This window comes from Euprymna scolopes, chromosome 22 (genome assembly GCF_053919585.1).
Source record: "Euprymna scolopes isolate OS-2025 chromosome 22, ASM5391958v1, whole genome shotgun sequence".
NCBI classification, from domain to species: Eukaryota; Metazoa; Mollusca; class Cephalopoda; order Sepiida; family Sepiolidae; genus Euprymna; species Euprymna scolopes.
In genome coordinates, this window is record NC_136503.1 from 104,468,243 (window position 1) to 104,489,246 (window position 21,004).

The 21,004-nt window shown below is 34.5% G+C and overlaps 1 protein-coding gene across 2 annotated transcripts in view; it reads left to right on the forward strand.

Moving 5' to 3' along the window:
• The first annotated feature begins 1,569 nt into the window (after nucleotides 1–1,569).
• LOC145243619 (coiled-coil domain-containing protein 60-like) overlaps nucleotides 1,570–21,004 on the forward strand; it is a 99,444-nt gene continuing 80,009 nt past the window's right edge. Inside the window, exons 1-3 of one of the 2 annotated variants that reach the window (XM_080106639.1) lie at nucleotides 1,570–1,966; nucleotides 17,320–17,620; nucleotides 18,970–19,059. In XM_080106639.1, coding sequence (XP_079962765.1) covers nucleotides 17,336–17,620; nucleotides 18,970–19,059 — 375 coding nt within the window. In that variant the 5' untranslated portion in view covers nucleotides 1,570–1,966; nucleotides 17,320–17,335. The remainder of the gene's footprint in view (nucleotides 1,967–17,319; nucleotides 17,621–18,969; nucleotides 19,060–21,004) is intronic. The other variant, XM_080106638.1, reaches the window with a different exon arrangement.

Genomic DNA, 21,004 nt, shown 5'->3' on the forward strand with positions numbered 1-21,004 from the left:
ACTTTTCATAAATAAATAAATGAATAAAAAATAACAGGCAAATTCAAATCATAAGAAAGGAAGGTAATTATTTTCTGAAAACTGAAAATCTTAGGACAATTTAGCAAAACTCAATTTTCGCTAATTGTCTTTGAAAAGTTTTTTCAATAATAATTAATTTTTCTACCTTATCGTTTTTAGTAATTTTTGGATATGTTCATTGCTGCGACATGACAATCAACTAGATACCATTGGTTTAACTTGAAACTCAATATTTCGAATTCGTTTTTCATTTTTTTTCTTTCTTTTTTTTTTTTTTGTGCAGTATTTTTCGTTTGTGAAAACTATTCACTGTTAAACAATCCCGAATGTTTTGCAAGCGATCCCGTAAGGAAAGAACAAACTCGCGTGATGAATTTATCGCGTGAAAATACCTGCGTACCAATTCCATTGTGTTGTTAAAGGTTTCAAAGTATTGTTACTTGCAAGATAGAACGGCGATGAGGCAGGTTAAGTTAACAATGGCGACCTCTGCCCCCACCCGAATCCCACCCGGTTTCTTCGTGTGTCAACTTGTCAGGTTTGATTGTGTTTGTGGAAAAATATCGATGATCTTAATTTACCATGTTAGTCAGGCCGGAACTTGTTGAGGCTAATGTTATGACATTTTTTTATTTTTTTTTTATATTATAGAAGGGTTACGACACAGAGAGAGACAGACAGACAGACATATTACAGGAAAGAGAGAGAGACAGACACAGACATATTACAGGAGAGAGAGAGAGAGAAAGTTTATAGATGAGAGAGAGGAGAAGAGAGACCTACGTACCTACATATAGAGTATGTGTATTTAGGTGAGAAAGAAAGAGAGAGAGCATGTATATGTAGAAAAGAGAGAGAGAGAGAGAGAGAGAGAGAGAGACATACATACTACAGTATAGAGATGAAGAGAAAGAGAGAGATAAAAATGTGAGGGAGTAGTATGTGTAGAGAGAGTAGGGAGAGAAACCTTTATATAGAGTATGTGCATTTAGGAGAGAGAGAGAGAGAGAGAGAGAGAGAGAGAGAGACTGCATGTAAGAGAGTAAAAAGAAGGCAGTGTGTGTATGAAAGTGAGAGACGAAGAGAGAGACATAGTATGCGTATTTAGGAGAGAGAGAGAGACAGACAGACAGAGTATGTATATGTAAGAGAGAGAGAGAAAGACAGGCAGAAAGTTTACAGGAAAAAGACGGAGAAAGAGAATACGGACAGACATCGTGTGTTTAAGAGAGGGGAAGACTTTGCGTAAGAGAGAAAGAGTGTGTGTAGTAGAGATAGATACAGACAGAGAGAGTGTGTGTGTGTGTGTGTGTGTGTGTGTGTGTGTGTGTGTGTGTGTGTGTGTGTGTGAGTGAAAGAAAGAGAGGAGACTATATGTATAAATGGGAAAGATAGAGAAAGGGGAGGGGAACATCCACACCTAGAGTATGTGTGTTAGAGAGAGAGAGAGAGAAGAAGAAGAAGGGGGATAGACCCACACACAGACTATTGAGTGGAATTAGAAAGAGACAGAGAAGGGGGATAGGGTAGTTTAACGGGTGGGGGTTCTATTCTTTTTTTAAAACCATGCATTTGAGATTTGAGATGGCTAGAAATGCAATCGGCAATCACAAAGACAAATCAGACATTTACGATCATGCTAGGCTTATCTTCATTTATCTGAAAGATTTATAATTCATTTTCTCGCTTCGAGGGAGAATCCCCCCCCCCTCCGAGGGGCGGGGGTCATTCTTTGTTAAAAGAAATCCTTCCTCAAACGAGAAAAAAACACACACACACAAAAAAAAAGCTAACGTGAAAATTAAATTCAGAACAGTATTTTTTAATCGTTTATTTGGAAAAAAAAAAAAAAAAAAAAAGGGCTAACCCTGTTGGAAACAATTTTCTTATGACTAAATTTCAATTTTCATATTTTTGTCATTTTGAGATAAAGATGCAACTTTGAGTAAGTAATACGTTTCATAAATATATTTTCTTGAAATTTTTATTTGCTATGTGCTATTTGAAATTTTGGGGGTGCTTATTCAGATTGATACTGGATGGCGGCAATTAAAATCAACGAAGATTCAGAAAAGTCCATGTGATGTAGTGATGTACGTACAAGTCACGTTACGAAAATGAAATATTCCAAAAATCACGTAATTTGATCAAGAAGTTTTTTTGTTTTTTTATATTCAAGAAAATCAGTACTTGTACAGTTTAATCAAGACATAAATAAATGAAAATATCGAAAAAAAAGGTTATATTTTACGTATCCGTTATGGAATGAAGTTCCCGAAAAAAAAATTTTCATTTAATTTCAAGTAGTTTTTTTTTACAGCGAAAAACAATTTGTTATGATACCGAGCAAAAGTTTCAATTTTTAGGAAGAGAGCTAGTATTAAAGATGGGGAGGGAGTGTCGGCGCTTTAAACTGAGTTATCCCCCCCGTGGCGTGTTCAAAAAATTCAGAGATGGTTACCTTCAACGCTCTGTCATAATAACGTGTTTTTCCGGTGTAAAAAAAAAAAAAATAAATAAATAAATAAAAAAAATACTCTATCAAATCAGGTGAAATTTTTTTTTCGGAGAACTTCATTCCATAACGGATGGTGCTTCTACACTTTATCGCCGAAACTTGAGACGCCATTTTATTTCGAGCACCTGTCGATTAGAATCAGAGGCAGGAGCTGCTAAAAACAGCCTATCCTGCCTTGACAGAGTACAAAACAGACTTCGTGGCTTAGTGGGGGATGGGGGATGCCCTTTTCTCTTCCCTGCAACCTCTCTATCCTTGTTTTATCGTTATTTCCATGGCAGGTGCTCGTCTGAACTCCAATCTCTGGTCCCCCCTCGCTAATCTTTCACGAAAAACACCCGTCTAGCTGAATCCACTGTAAAAAATTTCCCCCACTCTATATCTGTGCCTAAATCAAAACGTGGATTCCATGAACAAAGCTTCTTTCTTAGAACTGCACGTCTGTGGAACTCTGTTCCGTCTGCCTGCTTCCCACCTGACTACAACTTGGATGTCTTCAAGTCCAACGTTAACAAATTCCTAATGAACCGCCCCCTTAAGTAAACACTTCATCAAATCTCCACACTAACTGCTTCCCACCTGACTACAACTTGGATGTCTTCAAGTCCAACGTTAACAAATTCCTAATGAACTGCCCCCTTAAGTAAACACTTCATCAAATCTCCACACTAACGTACTGTACTTGCAATAACCCTTATCCCTGAGTGGCTTCCGGGCCTTGATAAGTGGTGACCACCGTGTAAAAAAGAAGAAAAAAAGGACATCAGTATTTTAAACTATGGGGGACGTTACAAATAAATAACAAAAAAATTAAACTAGATATTAATTATTTCCGGAAAGAATTATGAAAAAAAAGTAAATAAAGAAAGTGAAAGACAACATAGATACATAATAGTTTTTCATTTAATTTTCGGTTCATTTATTCTTTTCAGTTTCATTTTTTTGTTATTTATTGCATGCTTATTGCTTTCGGCCATAGTTGAAAAATACTGATTTCTCCCTTGGATTTCAACGGCAGGTGCACGAAATAAAATGGCGTCTCCAGTTTCGGCGATAAAGTGTAAAAGTGCCTAACCTTTTTTCGATATTTTCATTTTTTTAATGTCTTGATTAAACTGTACAAGTACCAGAAAATCAATTTTTTCTTCGTGTTGATAAAGGGAAAAAAGTAGGAGGGTGATAGTAAAATCAAGGGCAGACAACCGGTTTTCATTTTTTTTTTTATTATAATATCGGAAAGACAACCGAAAGGTAAGATTTAAAACCAATAATTTATTAATTTATTAATATAACACACACATACACACACACACACACACACACATATATATATATATATATATATATATATATATATATATATATATATATATATAGAAAATAGAAAACATCGGGCGCTTTTACACTGGGCGAAATTTCGAAAGTCGTAAAACTGAATTTCATGAAAACAATGGTATTTACGTATTGCTCGTATTTTTAAGATGATTATATCCAAAAATTATGAAAATCGATAACGTAGAAAATTATTTATTAAAGAAAATAAAAAATAGAATTTGATGAAAACGAGCGTAGTAGTACACAGGAGAGTTCAAAAGGGAGGTAATTTTCCGTTTCAATTTAAAAAAGATGGTGGCAATTTTTCATCTGCTAACACAATTAAAGTTGTTATTTTTAATAATTCAATAATATTCAGGTAATTTTTACTGCATAAGTTGGAAGCTACCATTGTAACTTATTAGTATTGAAGAAAAAATCAGTTAAAACCATTGTTTTTTATCTGAAAAATCCATTTATTGACTACAAAATTTCGTCCCAATTCTGTACAAGCGCCAAACATTTTTATTTAGAAAGGTCATTAAATTTACAAAATTTTAAGAATATCAAAATGGCTTCGACCTTCATCCATCGGTGAAAAAAAGCAGGAAATTTGTTTTTTCGGAAATAAATTAAAAAAAAAAATTTCTTAATCAATTTTTGTGATTTTTGGAATATACCATCTTTATTCCGCGACAAGTACACGATAAAAGTTTTTCTTCATTTGTGTTTATCGCCATAAGTGCTTATCTGCATAAACACCTTCGTTATTTTCATGACAAGTGTTCGTCTTGAGCTTCAATCTATAGCCACTCTTTGCCAAACTTTCACAAAAAAAACACTCGTCTAGCTACAATCACTTCTATCAACAATTTCCTCCCACTCTCTATCTGTGCCGAAATCTAAACACAGATTCCATGAACAAAGCACCTTTCCGAGAACTGTCCACCTGTAGAACTCTGTCTACAGTATGGTCCTCTTCAAGTCCAATGTAAACAAGTTCTTATTGAGCCGCCCATTAAATAATCCCCTTCTACGCCATTTCCATCGCTAACTATTAATATGCTGTTGTCTCAGTGTCTACCGTACACTCATTAACCCTTATCCTCGAGTGGCCTTCAGGCCTTGATAAATGGTAACTCATATGTAAAAAAAGAAAAAACAGGTGAAGCTACACTATAATAGCGAAATTTGATATTTCTGATATTGAATTTCCACGCAAACTAATAGTTTCTCCTTAATTGTCATGTTGCAATAATGAATATATCCAAAAATTACGAAAAACGATAAGGTAGAAGAAAATTATTGAAGAAAACTTTTTGGACAAAAATTAGTGAAAATAAAATGTTTGTCTAAAAAAACAACACCGGAGAGTCCCAAGGGGAGGTAAATAGTGTATAACTATTGCGAAGGTTTTAATAAATTGTGCGTTAAGAATCATAAATATGAATTACTTGCTTTGCTTTTAAGAGAATTGAGTTACTTCTGTTGTTATTATGTCACGTGTTCTGTAAGAAATATGGTGAGGGGTCTTTCGTGGCCTTCGTAATATATGACATATGTTACGATAGCCACGGTTTTTTATGACGAAGATCAAAAACTAATATTTAAGTAGATATCATTACGTCCGTCCATGGCGTCACTTCCGTCGTGCTCTTTTTACTTCCTCTCTCGGGCAGTCCGTCGATTTCGACGATGACGGTTTCAGCAAGAGCACGACCATCATACTCCAATCGCCTGAGTGCAGAGATCACCTGCTGGTACGTCCTCACTCCATCGCCACAGGACTTTCACCCCCCCCCCCCCAGCCTAGGCAAAATAGGAATAAGCAGCTTGCCCAGTACTGCTAGCACCCTCTCTGCTGAAAGCAAAAGTACAGAAGATAGGACAGGCAATCAGCCGCATCCGATGGGTGAGGCAGACCCAAGTCGAGTTGTACATCACCCTTATTGACCGTGTCAACACTGCGGTGCTTGTTCATCCGCTGCGCAAGCCGTTGTGATTCCTTCCTCATCCACCAAGAGCATCGTTGACCAGGCTTGGATTTTTGTGACCCTAAATGGGGGGGGGGGCTAGTGGGTACTACACCTTGCCCAAGGGTGACCCAGCACTGCAACGACTAAGGGGTAGTGACATTCTCCCCAAAACCCTGGAACTCCCGCATCAGGGCCTCGTTGCTGGATGTATTTTTACGTCATACCCAGGACTTATCAACCTATAGAAATGGAAAAGGTTTAAGAAACCAACCATACGTAAGGCGAATAAGTCAGCTCGACCAGTGACAGGTGATAACGTAAAATTTGAGGCGTAAAATATGATATTTTAATTTATGCATATTTTATACTTATTATTTTAGAGTCAATTCTCTTTTGATTATTATATTGTACCCAACAGATAGTAATGATTTCAAAAGATTTTTAAAAATATAACTTTGGTACCATCAGCTAGAATCGAAATCAAAATATTTAGTGTTCCAGTCTTGGTCGCTACCGTTTGAGCTATCTACAGATAAGAAAGGTATGAATGTATATGTGTGCAGGTGCAGAAGCAACAGGTTTAGTTGACTTACTCCTGCCAAGGTCGAATGATTTTTTCTTCAATTTTGACCCATTAGCAGCTATTTTTACCAGCTAAAAACCAAATCGAAATTGTGTCACAGGTCTGAATTTCCTATATATCAAGTTTCAAGTTTGTAGACAAAAAATTCAGAGAGGAGTTTGGTAGAGAGTGTTCTGTACACACACAAACAAGATCATATATATATATATATATATATATGATTTGTATATTTTGGCAGCAAGTCATTATTCAAGCATGTCTGATTAAACACGACTGAGTTCTTTTTTCCGATTTTGTTGGATAACTTTTCAATTCGCCGAGCAGTATTTTTTGTTTCGGCTGGCATGTTGTATATTATGGCGCCCAGTAATTGTTGTTCGGCCATATTCTTCTCAAGTGCTTTTAATTGGTGCATCCGATCGTTGTCAGGAACGATTGTTGTTACTGTCATTTTCTTTATTGATACACCAAGCCTCAATAAAAAAAAAATGAAAACAGCAACAATCGCTCTCAACAACGATTGGATGCACCGATTAAAAGCACTTGAGAAGGATATGGCCAAACAGCAACTACTGGGCACCATAATATATAACATGTCAGTCGAAATAAAAAAGATCGCTCGGCGAATTGAAAAGATATCCAACAAAATCGGAAAGAAGAACTCAGTCATGTTCAATCAGATGTGCTTGAATGTGTGTGTGTGTGTGTGTATTATGCAGAATTTAGGTTGGTTGGTTGTTTTTGTTTTGCGGCATATCAACCCTTTTCGGGTTATTTAATGCCGAATCCAAAGATTTTGAAGAAAAATTTTTTAATAGAATATATTTGTTGTTTTCAAGTCGGTTTCTATTTAACCCATAGTTAGAATCCTAACAGGTACTACCACTCCGGGTCAGAGTGGACCTGGGAGCAATGGTAATTAAAGGGTGGCTCCACACTCCCCAAAGCCTGCAAGCTGGGGCCTCACCACTGGATATAGTTTATGGTCATATCCAGGACCCCCATTGAGGGACTTTTACCCTCTGCAGGGGAGCAGTCGGTGTATTCTAATGCCCCACCGACAGGGCCCAGAATTTAGGGAATAGGCATAAATAGAACTGAGCATGATAGTTAAAAGAAACCAATCCAATGATAAACCATAAAAAATTAATAATTAATTAATGGCTGTTCGTTTTTCAAAGAAATATGCAAATTAGTTAACATTCTTGAAGTTTTTCACATAGCCATTTAAGAAGTTCATTTTAATAATTTTTAAGTAGAAAAGGTAGGCTTTTAATATCAATGTCAGTGTGACAAAAAACTCAACTTTATATAAATATATATATATAGTCATCCACATACAGTACTGTTTCGCTGTTTCACAGCTCATCAGTGCGGCTAGACAGGCAACCACCTCAAGCCAGGATTGAAACCCGACTGTCTGTATGGCAGTCAAGGCTCCTAACCATTACGCTATTGGCGGCCGCTGAACGAGTAGTGAATTTAACGATGTTTTGACATCGTCCGAAATACCGCCGCTCGATTTGTTCACACAAAGAGCGTCGCTTATACGCTAATATATATATATATATATATATATATATATAAAAATTTACCATTTGGAATTTACCCAGTGGATTGAAATTTTAAATTCGACCATTTTGGATTTTACCATTTTTGGATTTTTACCCTTCACCGGACTATCCATTCATGTGAAATCTTTTTATTATTTTTCTTTTGCCTCCTGTTCCCCTTACCGCAACCTTTTTTTTAACCAAGTAAGATCTTTGACTTACTTGTAGTTTCATTAAATACTTTTATATGCCAAATCCGATCCTGCATTTTGCTAATTCCTGCCTTCTGATGAGAAGGAGAGTATTTCTTTGAAACTCCGCGGATTAAGGACTATCCACTTATTTTGTGCTTCCTTTTTTAAAATTAAATATGTTTTTAACTCTTTTTCAAGATGTCTTTTAACATATTTTATTAATCATTTGTTCATATATATATATAAGTTTTCCAAAGGATAAAGATAAGCAAAACGATTTTATATAATTTTGCTGGTTAGTACAAAAATAGAAAGCTTCAAAGTTATATATATATATATATATATATATATATATATATATATATATATATATATATATAATTTTTGTAAGCCCTTTATCCGGAACAACGCCGGGTAAATAAATACAGGTGGTGGTTCAATGTTTTATTTTACTTTTACTTGACAAATACTGTTTGTACTCGCAACAATCCACCCCCACTACTTTACCCAATCTTACCACAGTACTCATTAAAACGAAAATATTGAAGTCCTGCCCACACATGCGTCATGGTACTTAATGATTTCCTAAGCCGCGGCGGCTTTTCCACTTTTTTTTTTTTTTTAAAGATTATCTCTATGATATTCTGCTTGTTCCTTCCTTTGTTAGTCCACATGTTACACTTTGAAAAAAAAAAAAGAAGCCAAATACAATTTTTGAAGGCCAAACTGCTTCAAAAAAAGCCAAATCCGTGAAATTTAGCTTTAAAAAGGACAATCTGGCAACCTTGGACAAGAATATGAAAATGTCTGCCCTTTGATGTAGCCTCGTTCTCAAATATCATTGTAATAAAAATATACGGGGTGACCCAGAAGTCACTTTACATTTTAAAAACTCGATAACTTTTTTTCTATTAACATATTTTAATTTCTCTTTTCAGAATTATAAAATAGAATCTTTGGAAATTTTTTGTATAGATAAGTTTACAACGAGTGAGGATAATTAAATTTCATTTTGAAAATGGTCAATTGTTGCAATGCAAAGATCTTATATGCGCCATTTCAGTGTTCAATATCCTCTTAAAAGATATGCTATTGAATTTGTTCAACCTCAGTTAGTAAGCATGCCAAGGTATTGGTGGCAAACAAAATGGAGCAACTGCACATACAGCTAGAGCAACAATGCAGTTGTTAATTGTGATGTTTGAGGATCGAAAAATCTCTTGAAATTTCCATTTTGAATGGCCTCCACGTTCATCTAATTTGACAGAACTAGACTTTTGGCTTTGGGGATATCTTAAAGACAAAGTGTATGCAAATAAACCTCGAAGCATCCAAGAACTTAAGGAAAACATATGGAGGAAATTCTTTCCCTACAACTTCCGATGTTAAGAACTGTCATAAAGAATAGCTTAGAAAGAGCTCGACTTTGCAAAGCCGAGAATGGAGGCTACTTAAGAGACATTATCTTTCGTAATTAAGTCAGAACAAATTTCCACACTATAAACTGTGTAATAAAAAAAGAATTAATTAAATACACTCATTTAAGAAAAAGTTATTTGATTTTCAAACTGTAAAGTGACTTATGGACCACCCTGTATAATCATTGTTGTAATGGTGTGAGAAAGAAGCTCATAATAATTTTGACCTGCAGTGGTTCTTCACCGAAGAAAGATGTCAGTGAAATATTATATAAAAAGAGAACATTCAAAAGAAACAGGGTAAAAAAATAAAACAACATTGTTTACCAAGATATACTGAAGCGCAGAATTAGAGGTAGATTTCCCCTCTAACATTAAGACGAAACCGTGTATGCAGTATGTTGAGAAAACTAATCTGTTTTAAAATAAGTGAATAAAATATTAATAAATACCTGGATATGTAAGAAATACAAAGCAAAGGTTACAAGCCACAATCTCATAAAAAAAAAAAATAGACATTTCCCAGGCGTGTAGGCCTGATCTCATCTCTGCTATACTAAATAAGAAATGCTCAGCTGAGCTAGCCTCCATACTTTCCAAACTCTACAATAAATACCTTGCTGAATCTTGCTTCCCTAATAGCTGGAAGCTGGCCTCTATGGTACCAGTGGACAAGAATTCTGATAAAAGGACTGACCCTCTCAATTATTACCCTATCAGTCTCTTCCCACCCTTCGCTAAAATCTTTGAGACGCTAATCAATCGCGCACTAGTCCGCCACCTCACAAAGGCTAATCTTCTTTCTGACAAACAGTACGGATTTAGGCAATGTCGTTCTACTGCAGATATTCTAACAGTCATCTATGAACGCATATACTATGCACTGGATGAGGCGAGTGAAGCCAGGGTTGTAGGCCTTGATAAATCCAAGGCCTTTGACAAAGTCTGGCATGAAGGGCTGCTAATGAAAATTAAATCATACAGTACAACTGGACGAATACTAAATATAATTAGATCATTCTTAGACAATAGGACCATCCAGGTTGTCATTGATGGATGTTCATCCAAGCAGCATAACATTAATGTGGGAGTATTCCTGATATTTATTAACAACCTCCCCGATAATATTGTGTCCGAGATGGGTATATTTGCTGATGATACAATGCTCTATAACATGTTTGAGGGAAGAACGGATGTATACAAATTCAAAACAATGGCTGAATCCATGACAAATAACTCCCTACCTAAGAATTCTTCCTTCAAACTCCTCGACTTAACATTCACAGGAAATATGAACTGGGACAAATACATTTGAGCTGGAACAAATACATTGAGGACATTGCGAAGGCTGCTGCAAGGAAGGTGGGCTCCCTCTATTGTGCTAGAAAACTACTCACACCTGAGAGTATCCATTCGCCTATGCAAGGAGTATTGTAGCCACATCTGGGCTGGTGCATCTATCACTAGTCTCTCCCTCTTGTATAGGGTCCAAAAATGTCAACTAAGCTCCAGCCCCTGTCCCATCGCCACAATGTTGCATTACTGTGCTTGTTTTACAAATATTTTAATGGAATGTGCTCTGATGAACTCATTGTACTTGTGCCCCCTTGACATACATATCCCTGACAAACCTGCTCAGCAACAAAATGACACACCTTAACTGCTGAGGTCCCTAAATGTCAGAAAGTTTTCTACACTAATAGAACGCCTAGACTTTGATATTCCATTCCTGCTACTTGCTTCCCAAACTGCACTGACATGCAGAAGTTCAAATGTAATGAAAACCAACATCTTAATCCTTCCTAGACATGGTCCCAATTAGTAGCCCCTTACGTCGAAGTGGCGATATGCCTTGTTTGGGGCGAATGTGAGTAAAAAAAAAAAATATGTTTCTATTATTTGTATTGAACTATGTAGCACAATATTACTTTCTAAGTATTTATTAGTACTTATTAAATTATCTCATTTGGGTCAGTTAAATATTTAAAATACAATGGACACTATTTTGATAGAAATGTTAATAAACTCATATTCGCCACATGTTTTTACGTCCAAAAACTCTTTATCTGTGCTTACACCTAAACGTAGATTCCATGACCACAGCTTCTTTCTTAGAACTCTACGCCTGTGAAATTCTCTTATGTTTCTCTGCTTTCCAGCTGACTACAATATGGTCGTCTTCAAGTCCAACATAAACAAGTTCTTGATGAGCCGTTTCTCTTAAGTAATCCAATTTACCCAGTTGCCAGTATTAACGATTACTATGATATTGTCCCATTGACTACTGTACACTCAATGACCCTTATCCTTGAGTGGCCTCTGGGTCTTGATAAGTGGTGACGCCTTTGTAAAAAAAAAAAATTAAAACTTTTACACTTATACATTTTTTTATTAAATTGATATTTTATATTTTCCTGGGCAATGCCGGGACAAGGGTTTCGCTAGTATTGAATATTTTCCTAATTCTATCCTTTAGAAGTGATAGTATGGAAGCCAACTTTCATTCTTGGAAAACAATGAATATTTGGAGATTTCTTTTTAGGCTTCTAATTTGGAAGGAAGACTTTTGGGCTTCAAGAAATGTTTTTAATGAAAACTGCTTTTAAATCATACTCTAATATGTTATTCAAAGTATCCCAACCACAAAAAAATTGCCACAAATGTGAGAAAGCAAAAGAAACTTTATATGATAAACACTAACGAGATAAGTACAAGTTCACAAATTTTACATATGAACTCCAAGTCCTTGTACCCTGTCTACCTAAATACCCCTAGCTTCGTATTTTTGTTAATATGAAGATTTTTATACTACAAACGCAGCGAACTGGACATAAATTAAACAGCTGAAAAATTGTTCAATTATATATTGCCACAAAATAACAGTAAACTTTCATTTTCTTAAGCGTTATAATTATTAACTAAATTATTTAGCCATAAAACATCTCTTTTTCACAAAAGGTGGAAATGTATGAACTACACTATTTCACTATTGTAGTTTACAAAAACTGCTATGATTTTAAATTTTCGGAGTTGACCATAAGTTTATAGGACCCACGGCAATGGTACCAATTTGTAGGTGTGGCTCTGCGGTAGGGGTTACAAATTGTAGGTACTGACCGTGAAGGCATTAACTTGTAAGGGTGGGAGTTGGCGTTCACCAATTCATAATCGGGATCAATCAACTTTTAGGACCAAGGTTATAGGTGAAGAAATCTCTTGAAGTTGAAAGTGGTAGGCTATCATGGGGACCGTTAAAGGTAAATTTAATATTGCTGGATTTTTGGAATACTATCACTTTTTTATCCTTATTTTTCAAGTACGCAGGCAGCTTGAAGTATCTTTATCTGTTATTTATAATGTTATATATATAATGACATTAAAATGATTATCTTAGTAAAACATCTCTTTTTCACAAAAGGTGGAAATGTATGAACTTCATAAGTCAAGAAGCTGAAAACTACACTATTTCACTGTTGTAGTTTACAAAAACTGCTACGATTTCAAATTTTCGGAGTTGACCATAAGTTTATAGGACCCACAGCAGTGGTACCAATATGTAGGTGTGGCTCTGGATCCATCAACTTTTAGGACCAAGGTTGTAGGTGAAGAAATCTCTTGAAGTTGAAAGTGGTAGGGTATCATGGGGACCGTTAAAGGTAAATTTAATCACTATTACTGGATTTTTGAATACTGTCTCTTTTCTATCCTTATTTTTCAAGGATGTAGACGGCTTGAAGTAAACTCCCTTTATTTGTTATTTATAATGTTATATATATATATATATATATATATATATATATATATATATATATGTATATATAACATTATATAGTTATGTCTCGGAAGTAGAGTGAAAAGCACATCTTATTTTTCTTTTATTAATATTATTTTTTTTCCTTGTACACATGTTTGTGAATTATTCCATGGATTTCTGCCTTTGGATTATTATGGACCATCTTCTTCCAATTACGGGATTTCCTTGGATTTTACTTGTACAAATGGAAATTCTTTTAACTTTCTTGAAGTTTTACATTTGGATTTTACTGTCACTGGATTTTTTATCTTCCACCAGACTATCCATTCATGTGTAATCACCTTTTTCTTTACCATATTCCCTCTGCTTAACTTATTTTGTTTTCAAGTAAGATCTTTGACTTACTTGTTGTTTCATCAAATACTTCTGCATGCAAAATCCGATCCCGCATTTTGCTAATTCCTACCCTCTGATGAGAAGGAGAGTATTTCTTCGAAACTCCGCGAATTAAGGACTATCCACTTATCTAGTGTTTCCTTTTCAGATTAAATATGTTTTAACTCATATGTTTGCTCATATTTAAGCTCTATTTTCTATTTGGTTTTATCGAGCTTTTACATCTGGCTGAGATAATTTTATAAATATTAATTCTTTAATATTTATAATTTACTTTAATTTTACCATCTTTGATCATTTTGGTAAATTCAATTGTAATTTTCATTTTATATATATATATATATATATATATAAAAATATAACACGGAAATTACATAATTGTCGATGCAATAATTTATTTCAACCTTATGGTATTTTCAAGCATCTAAACTAGACAATTACATTTTTGATACTGAAAGAAAGAAAGAAAAAGAATCGGGCTTCGACCGTCAAAAAACCAGAAGGGGTGGTAGTAGCAATCCACTTAATACATTTTATAGAGAGGGTGGGAGGGATTTTTTAAAAGAAAACAAAAAAAAAAACAACAAAAATACCATAAGGTTGAAATAAATTATTGCATCGACAATTATGTAATTTCCGTGTTATATTTTTATGTTATTGCTCCGTTTACCGCATTGAGCTCTTATACCCGGATTTCCTCTGGAATTATTCCATTATAACACACACACACACATATTAAGTAATGTGATTTACAATTTAAAAATTTTTTTAAAAATTTTTTAATTTAAAAATCAAATTTTAATTAAATTAAAAATCAGTTTCATAAGAAGGAATAACAACAAAGTCAATTATCTGTACGATCGTTTCGGAAATCCGTGCTTTTTATTTGTGGTATACATGAAGTTATGTAGAACAATTATATATAGTTTTTTTTGGTAAGCACGGTCTCCTCATCAGCAAATTTAGGAGAATTTTTATTGAATTTAAAAGACACCATAAATAAACCTAGCATTAAAAGTAAGACAGATGAATCTGAAAAAATTGAAATAAAAGGTTTGGATTTAAAATTTATAAGAAATATATATAGACATTAAAATGATTATCTTAGTAAAACAGACACAGCTCGTCTATCTGTAATCAAATACATTTGAGTGCAAATTTTATGATCTGAGTTTTTTCACCTTTTACAAGAATAAAATCAAAGACTTATTATGTCACATCCTACCAACAACTTCTTTCAAAATCATATGCTACAAACTATAAAATATGATATAAAGACATTTATGTTTTTAATATTGTATACTGCAAATTATGTAATATTAGATGATAGAGCTTTTATTAAATGTATTCTAAAATAACACTTACAATAATATTATATAATAAAGCCTACGGTTTTTCTTATGCAATAACCTCTATTAAACATTGAAAGTCTAATATTAAATTCAGATTTTTGTATGATAGCCCTTATAAAATATTATTTAATACAGTCTACATATAAAAATAGTTTTGTTATGGGGACTTAACCATTTACTCATAATAGATTCCGCTAACCATTATGTGTGTCAGAAACTGACCATACAAATGCGTGAAATATATTGAATAATTCGACCCCCTGTCTTTCCAAGCTTATAACTATTCGAAAAATGTAATTCAAACCCTAATTTTTTTTTTCAATTAAAGGAGCAAGGACCAAGGTTTCATTAAAAAAAAAAACAAATAAAAACCAACCTGGTTTTTAAAAAAAAGGTTTTAAACTTCGGACTTTACAGGTAAATTTCTAAAAAAACACTTCTTTTTTTGTTTTAAATTTGAATATATTATTTATTGACCTTTTCTCTTCAATTTGTGATATATAACACTTTGGTGCATAAATTATATTATTTACTTTTTAATAGACATTTCAAAATTTAATTAAATTTAAATTAAAAAAAAAAACGTTTGTCTAAAATATTATATTCGGTTTATTGAAAAGAGAATAAAATTTCACATTGACCCTGAAAATATCGTAAAAATAGAATCAATAGAAAAAATTTGATAGATTTTAAAAATTTAAAAATACTTAACTCGTAAAATTCAATTGATTTCATTACTGTTTTTTAAAAAATAAAAAATAATATTTCTATTACTTTTTGTACAACATTAATAGTTTATTTTGGAAGTATAATCCATAAAGAAAATAAGCAATCCACTTTTAAAACAGAAATTACGAGTTTTTTTATATTTTATTCGCAGTTTCGTGTTAGGGGTGTCAAAAATTCCCCCCAAATTCTGATACACCTAGCTAACCATTATATAAAGAAAGCAACATGAGTTGTCTCCCTTTGATTAACTGTTTTTGTATAAAAGGCACGTAATGCAACATGTTTTTCTCTTTGGTGTATACTCTTCCGGGTAAACATGTAAATAAACAGACGTGTCTCTGTGCGTCTCTGTATGTGCTGAGAAAATGTTAAGCATTAATTGATTTGTTTCTTTGTCAACATCGATACTTATTATTTAATGAACAAAGGCACGTTTTTCTTTATTTACTTAATTGATTTAATTGAGGTTATCAATTAATCTAACAAAGATCATTAATTAAAACCAACAAAATCCAACCCCTTCACTGTAGCAATCGTTACATGGCGGAAAGCCTTTTACTCAAATATTTTCTTTTTCGAATGCTTAACTTTAGAATTCCCTCCCGGATCCCTGCTTTCCTAACTTTACTTATATGCAGAAGTTTAAGTGTAATGTGAACAGAAATCTTGCTGCTCAACTCCCCACATAGTATTCTTGCAAATAGATATAAAAGCAGAATGTTTGATGATATTTTTAGAATCCTTGCAGAACAAGGAGGGAAGGTTCATTAAGTGAGATATCAAAAAGTCTGAGTCGATAATTTAAGGGCTGTGAATTACCCATGGGTCTGAAAAAATTTCTTTTTCAATTACACAAATTATATTTGAGTTCTGCAAGATATTCTTGAAGAAGGTTGCAGGTTTTATCCGCCAAGATGTTGTGCCAATAATACTTGAGATGAGAAAAGAAATCCAAATGATCCAAACTATCAATTCTTATCTAAAAATCCAGAATCATTATTGTTGTTTCATAAAAAAAATTTTTTTAACAGGTAACCATTTTATTTTAAAACTAGCTGGGTGCCTAGTGTTGCCCGGATGTTTGGAGGTGTGTGTGTGTTGAGCAAAAAAAAAGAAAAAGAAAAAAGTGGTAGCAGTCAGGCAGGCTTGAACCCGTACCGCGAAAGAGGAAAAGAATATGAAAAAAAAAGTGGCGTCTTTGCCGGAAGGTTTAAATTAAGACTAGTCAATCGAAAAGAAGAGATGACTTTCGAAAATATCGGTGAAAAAATTGACCCCTCCCTGTAGAAAAGTGCACAGTTGAGGGTGAAGGAATTAATATTTTTAGCCAATTTTTTTATTTTTGTCGTTCAAAGGGTCGAGCTTCAAAATGATACTAATCTCGTGAAAATCTGTCGCCTCTGTCGAAAGTTTTAGGCAGGCATACATACATACATACATTTAAACAGAAAGCTGAGATTTATATTATAGATAATATTCTAATTCAATGTCTTTATTAATTTTTTTCTCAGGCAGAGTACAACAAAGATGAACGCTGTAAACATAATCGACCCTCAAGTTTTCATGAAATGCCTGCCAGTGTCAGTGCCCAGTCACAAGGGGGTCAAGATCAAGGCCCGAAGTGCAACAGTATACAATGCTTCGATTCCCACTAGAGATGAGGTGCGTCGCGAAAATTTTAAGAGACGGCAAATACAAATGAGCTGCCAGGGTTTTAAGTCTCCGATTTACTTGCCATATCGGGGTATCGGCGAACCAATTCTTTTGGATGACAAGAGTTTGATTTTGGCGGCGGGTGGGTACAGGCCAGAGGTTAGTGATTCTTTTCCTAGATTTTATTTTTGTTTGCTGAAATCGTAAATAAAGTCCCATTTATCTGTATTATTTTAATTCTTCAGACTACTGTTCTTGTCGTGAATATTATTTTCACAACGTTTTGGTCGATGTAACTTCTGACCTTCTTCAGGTGTATCTTGCTGAACTTTGCTATCTTTCTGTTGAACTCAGGAATCTGCACAGAATTTCGAATGCAGCCCTCTATTTAATCCACAAGAGTAGCATACTCTCGTTCCGCCAGCCATGACTGGATAGAAGTTTTAAGTAATTCGTAATTGTATATTTGAGTGTCGCCCGCACTGAGAATTGAACCTTCAACCTTCAGAAGAGTATAACTTTACAACTGAATTTCACCAGGTACTTTATCCACTATACCAAGGGTTCTTACATCGACCAAAACATTGTAAAAATGACGTTCAAGATGAAAACAGTAGTCCGAAGAATCCAAATAATATGAATAATCAATCCTCATCTCAAAAATTTATAAATTATTTTTATTGGAATCATTTGAGATGAGTAATTTGTATTTATAGTCTCTTCATTGTATCCTCTGTAATTGTTGTCTCCCATGGTTGTTGTCGTCTCATTCCGTTTTGACTAACTAATCCGTGAAGCTCTACAATTCCAGGTGAGCACTGTTTGGAGATAGCGGTTTTAATCTTATTCAAAGCAGGCTAGAGGCCTAACTCTCTGATAGGTTCATAAGAGTAGTGGTTGATACGCAGAAATCAGAAGCCCACAGTATTAATGCTGGAGTCCCTCAAGGGTCCATCCTCGGCCCAACTCTCTTCCTGATCTACATCAATGATCTCTCAAATCAGATTCTAAGATCATCCGTGTTGTGGTTAAACAACAACAACTATGGAAGGCAGTAATCGAAGCCTCCGTTCAGTCTCAAAAGACAAAGGATACCCTCTGTAGGGGCAGTTGCACGTGAAATTGTGAGGCAAGGGTTGCGCAATCCCTAACCACACCTCTCCTGAATTGGCACTGTTTGGGTCCAGTGGCAAGGAGAAGACCAGGACGACTGGAAACAATGCCAAGATAAGCGGAGAGCACATACAGCACCTGGAAGTCCCAAATGGTCACCCACTTAGTACTGACCAGGTTCAACGTTGCTTAACTTCAGTGATCCAGCGGGAATTGGTGTGTCAATGTGATTATGCCATATATGAAGATGAGGAAATAAATAAATAAATAAATATAACAAATGTTCCTTAAACATTTAATTGATTTGAAAAAAAAAAATCTAACTACTGGATACTCATTTGTTACAAGTATCCAAATAATTTTTTTATTTAATTTTTAAAAAATTTCTGTTGTAGGATTTATCCTGTGAAAAATCCTTGCATTTAGTCGATGACAAACATGGAGGGGAAAGTAAACCAGATAAAACTACAGAAATTAAACCTATGGTAAGTCTTTGTTCATTTCATATGAATATCTTTCTTGTCGTGATGTTGTATGGAGCACTCTGAGCTCTATACATCGACTATCAGGGTTAGACCAAAATATAATCTGTTATGTAAGAATTATGTTTTAGAAAAAAAACAGTTATTTTTAAAAAAATGTTTTGTTTTTTTTTTACATAGGAGTCCCCACTTATCAAGGCCCAGAGACCACTCGAGGATAAGGGTTAATGAGTGTACAGTAGTTAATGGGACAATATCGTAGTAATCATTAGTAATGGAACTTGTTTACGTTGGACTTGAAGACAACCATATTGTAGTCAGTTGGAAAGCCGGAAATTGAAACATGTATAGGTTTAGGCACAGATAAATGGTGGGGAAATTACTGACAGCGTTTTCAGTTAGACGGGTGTTTTTCGTGAAAGTTTGGCGAGGGGCGCATAGATTGGATCCCAGATGAGCACTTGCCATAAAAATAGTTGTTGTGGTGGCAACCACTTATTTGCATATGCGAATAACATAACACTATAAATGGCAAGCCTAGGTTGGCCTTGGTGTGTCTTACTCAAATGCCACCGGAAGTGACGCCGAAGAGCGTACATATCCTCCCACCAAGACTCTCTGACTCGACACCATCATTTGTACATATTGTAAATATACCTTTTCTTTAATACACTTATTATTGCGTTATCTTGTTGTTTGCGTCTTCATTGTATTTCCTTACTAATTATTGTTCAACCTTGCAACCACAACAATAGTAATAAAGCAGAGACAGGCTCGCAACATTTCTTCTGTGAGAAAGAGGTTGTAGGGAAGAGAAAAAGGCATCCCCCACTAAGCTACAAAGTCTATTTTTAACTCTGTCAAGGCAGGATAAGGTCTTTCTAGCAGCTCCTGCCCAGATGTGGCAACAGTACTCCATCCTTGGACATACTTGACTCTTATATAGATAGAGATTTGCATCAGCAGTGAGATATCTACTGGATTGATAGAAGGATTCCACCATCCTTCCAGCGACCTTGGCAACGGATTTGATGTATGTGTTCCATTTTAGATCAGGAGTAAAGGTCAAACCCAGAAGCTTGTCAAAACATGGAGCCTCCTCAAGATGAGAGCCATTCATTTCAATTCATGCCAGATGGGGATCAGAGCGATGTAAAGAAGCTAAAAGTAACCAACCACCGCTTTCCCCATTGTACCATGTGCTCAAGATCAAAGGAGAGAGAATCAGAAAGAACTTGGTTGTTTACGGCTTTTGATGTGCTGCCATAGATGGTAGTGTCATCAGCATAAATGTCTACGAATGATCTAAGGATGTGATTTAGAAGATCATTGATGTAGATCAGGAAAAGAGTTGGGCCCAGAATGGACGCCTGAGGAACCCCAGCAATTATACTGCGAGCTTCTGATTTCTACCCATCAAGAACTACACTTAAGAAGCTATCAGAGAGAAATGAGTTAGGAATTTTTACAAGAATAAACATTCTTTCTGAAATCATTAAAAATAGAATTATGTTTATAGTTTGTGAATTTTAGCTGAGAGAAATAGATAATAGTGTTGGGACAATTAATTGGAATTGAAAAAATCGGAACTTTTAGGGGTATCAGAATCGGAATCGGAAAAATTAGTATGTACTTTCCGATGCCAATAAAAGATTCTTTTAAACATTTTTTTATTTTATTTAATTCTGTTAAAAACAAAATCTTCCACTGCTGATAGTAATAATAAAATAATAAATATTTATTGATTTTTAATCAATAGTAAAACTAAAATCTGTAGATCATCGCTTATATTTTTGTATTTTTTATGCGTGAGAAAATATCTGCACATTTAACAAGTGTTTTTACGATAATTGTGAAAAAAATAACTACTTCATAGTTAAATATCTAGAGTTTAGAAAGAATCAGAATCGGTAATTGCATCGGAATCGGGAATTTAGAATGTTGTGTG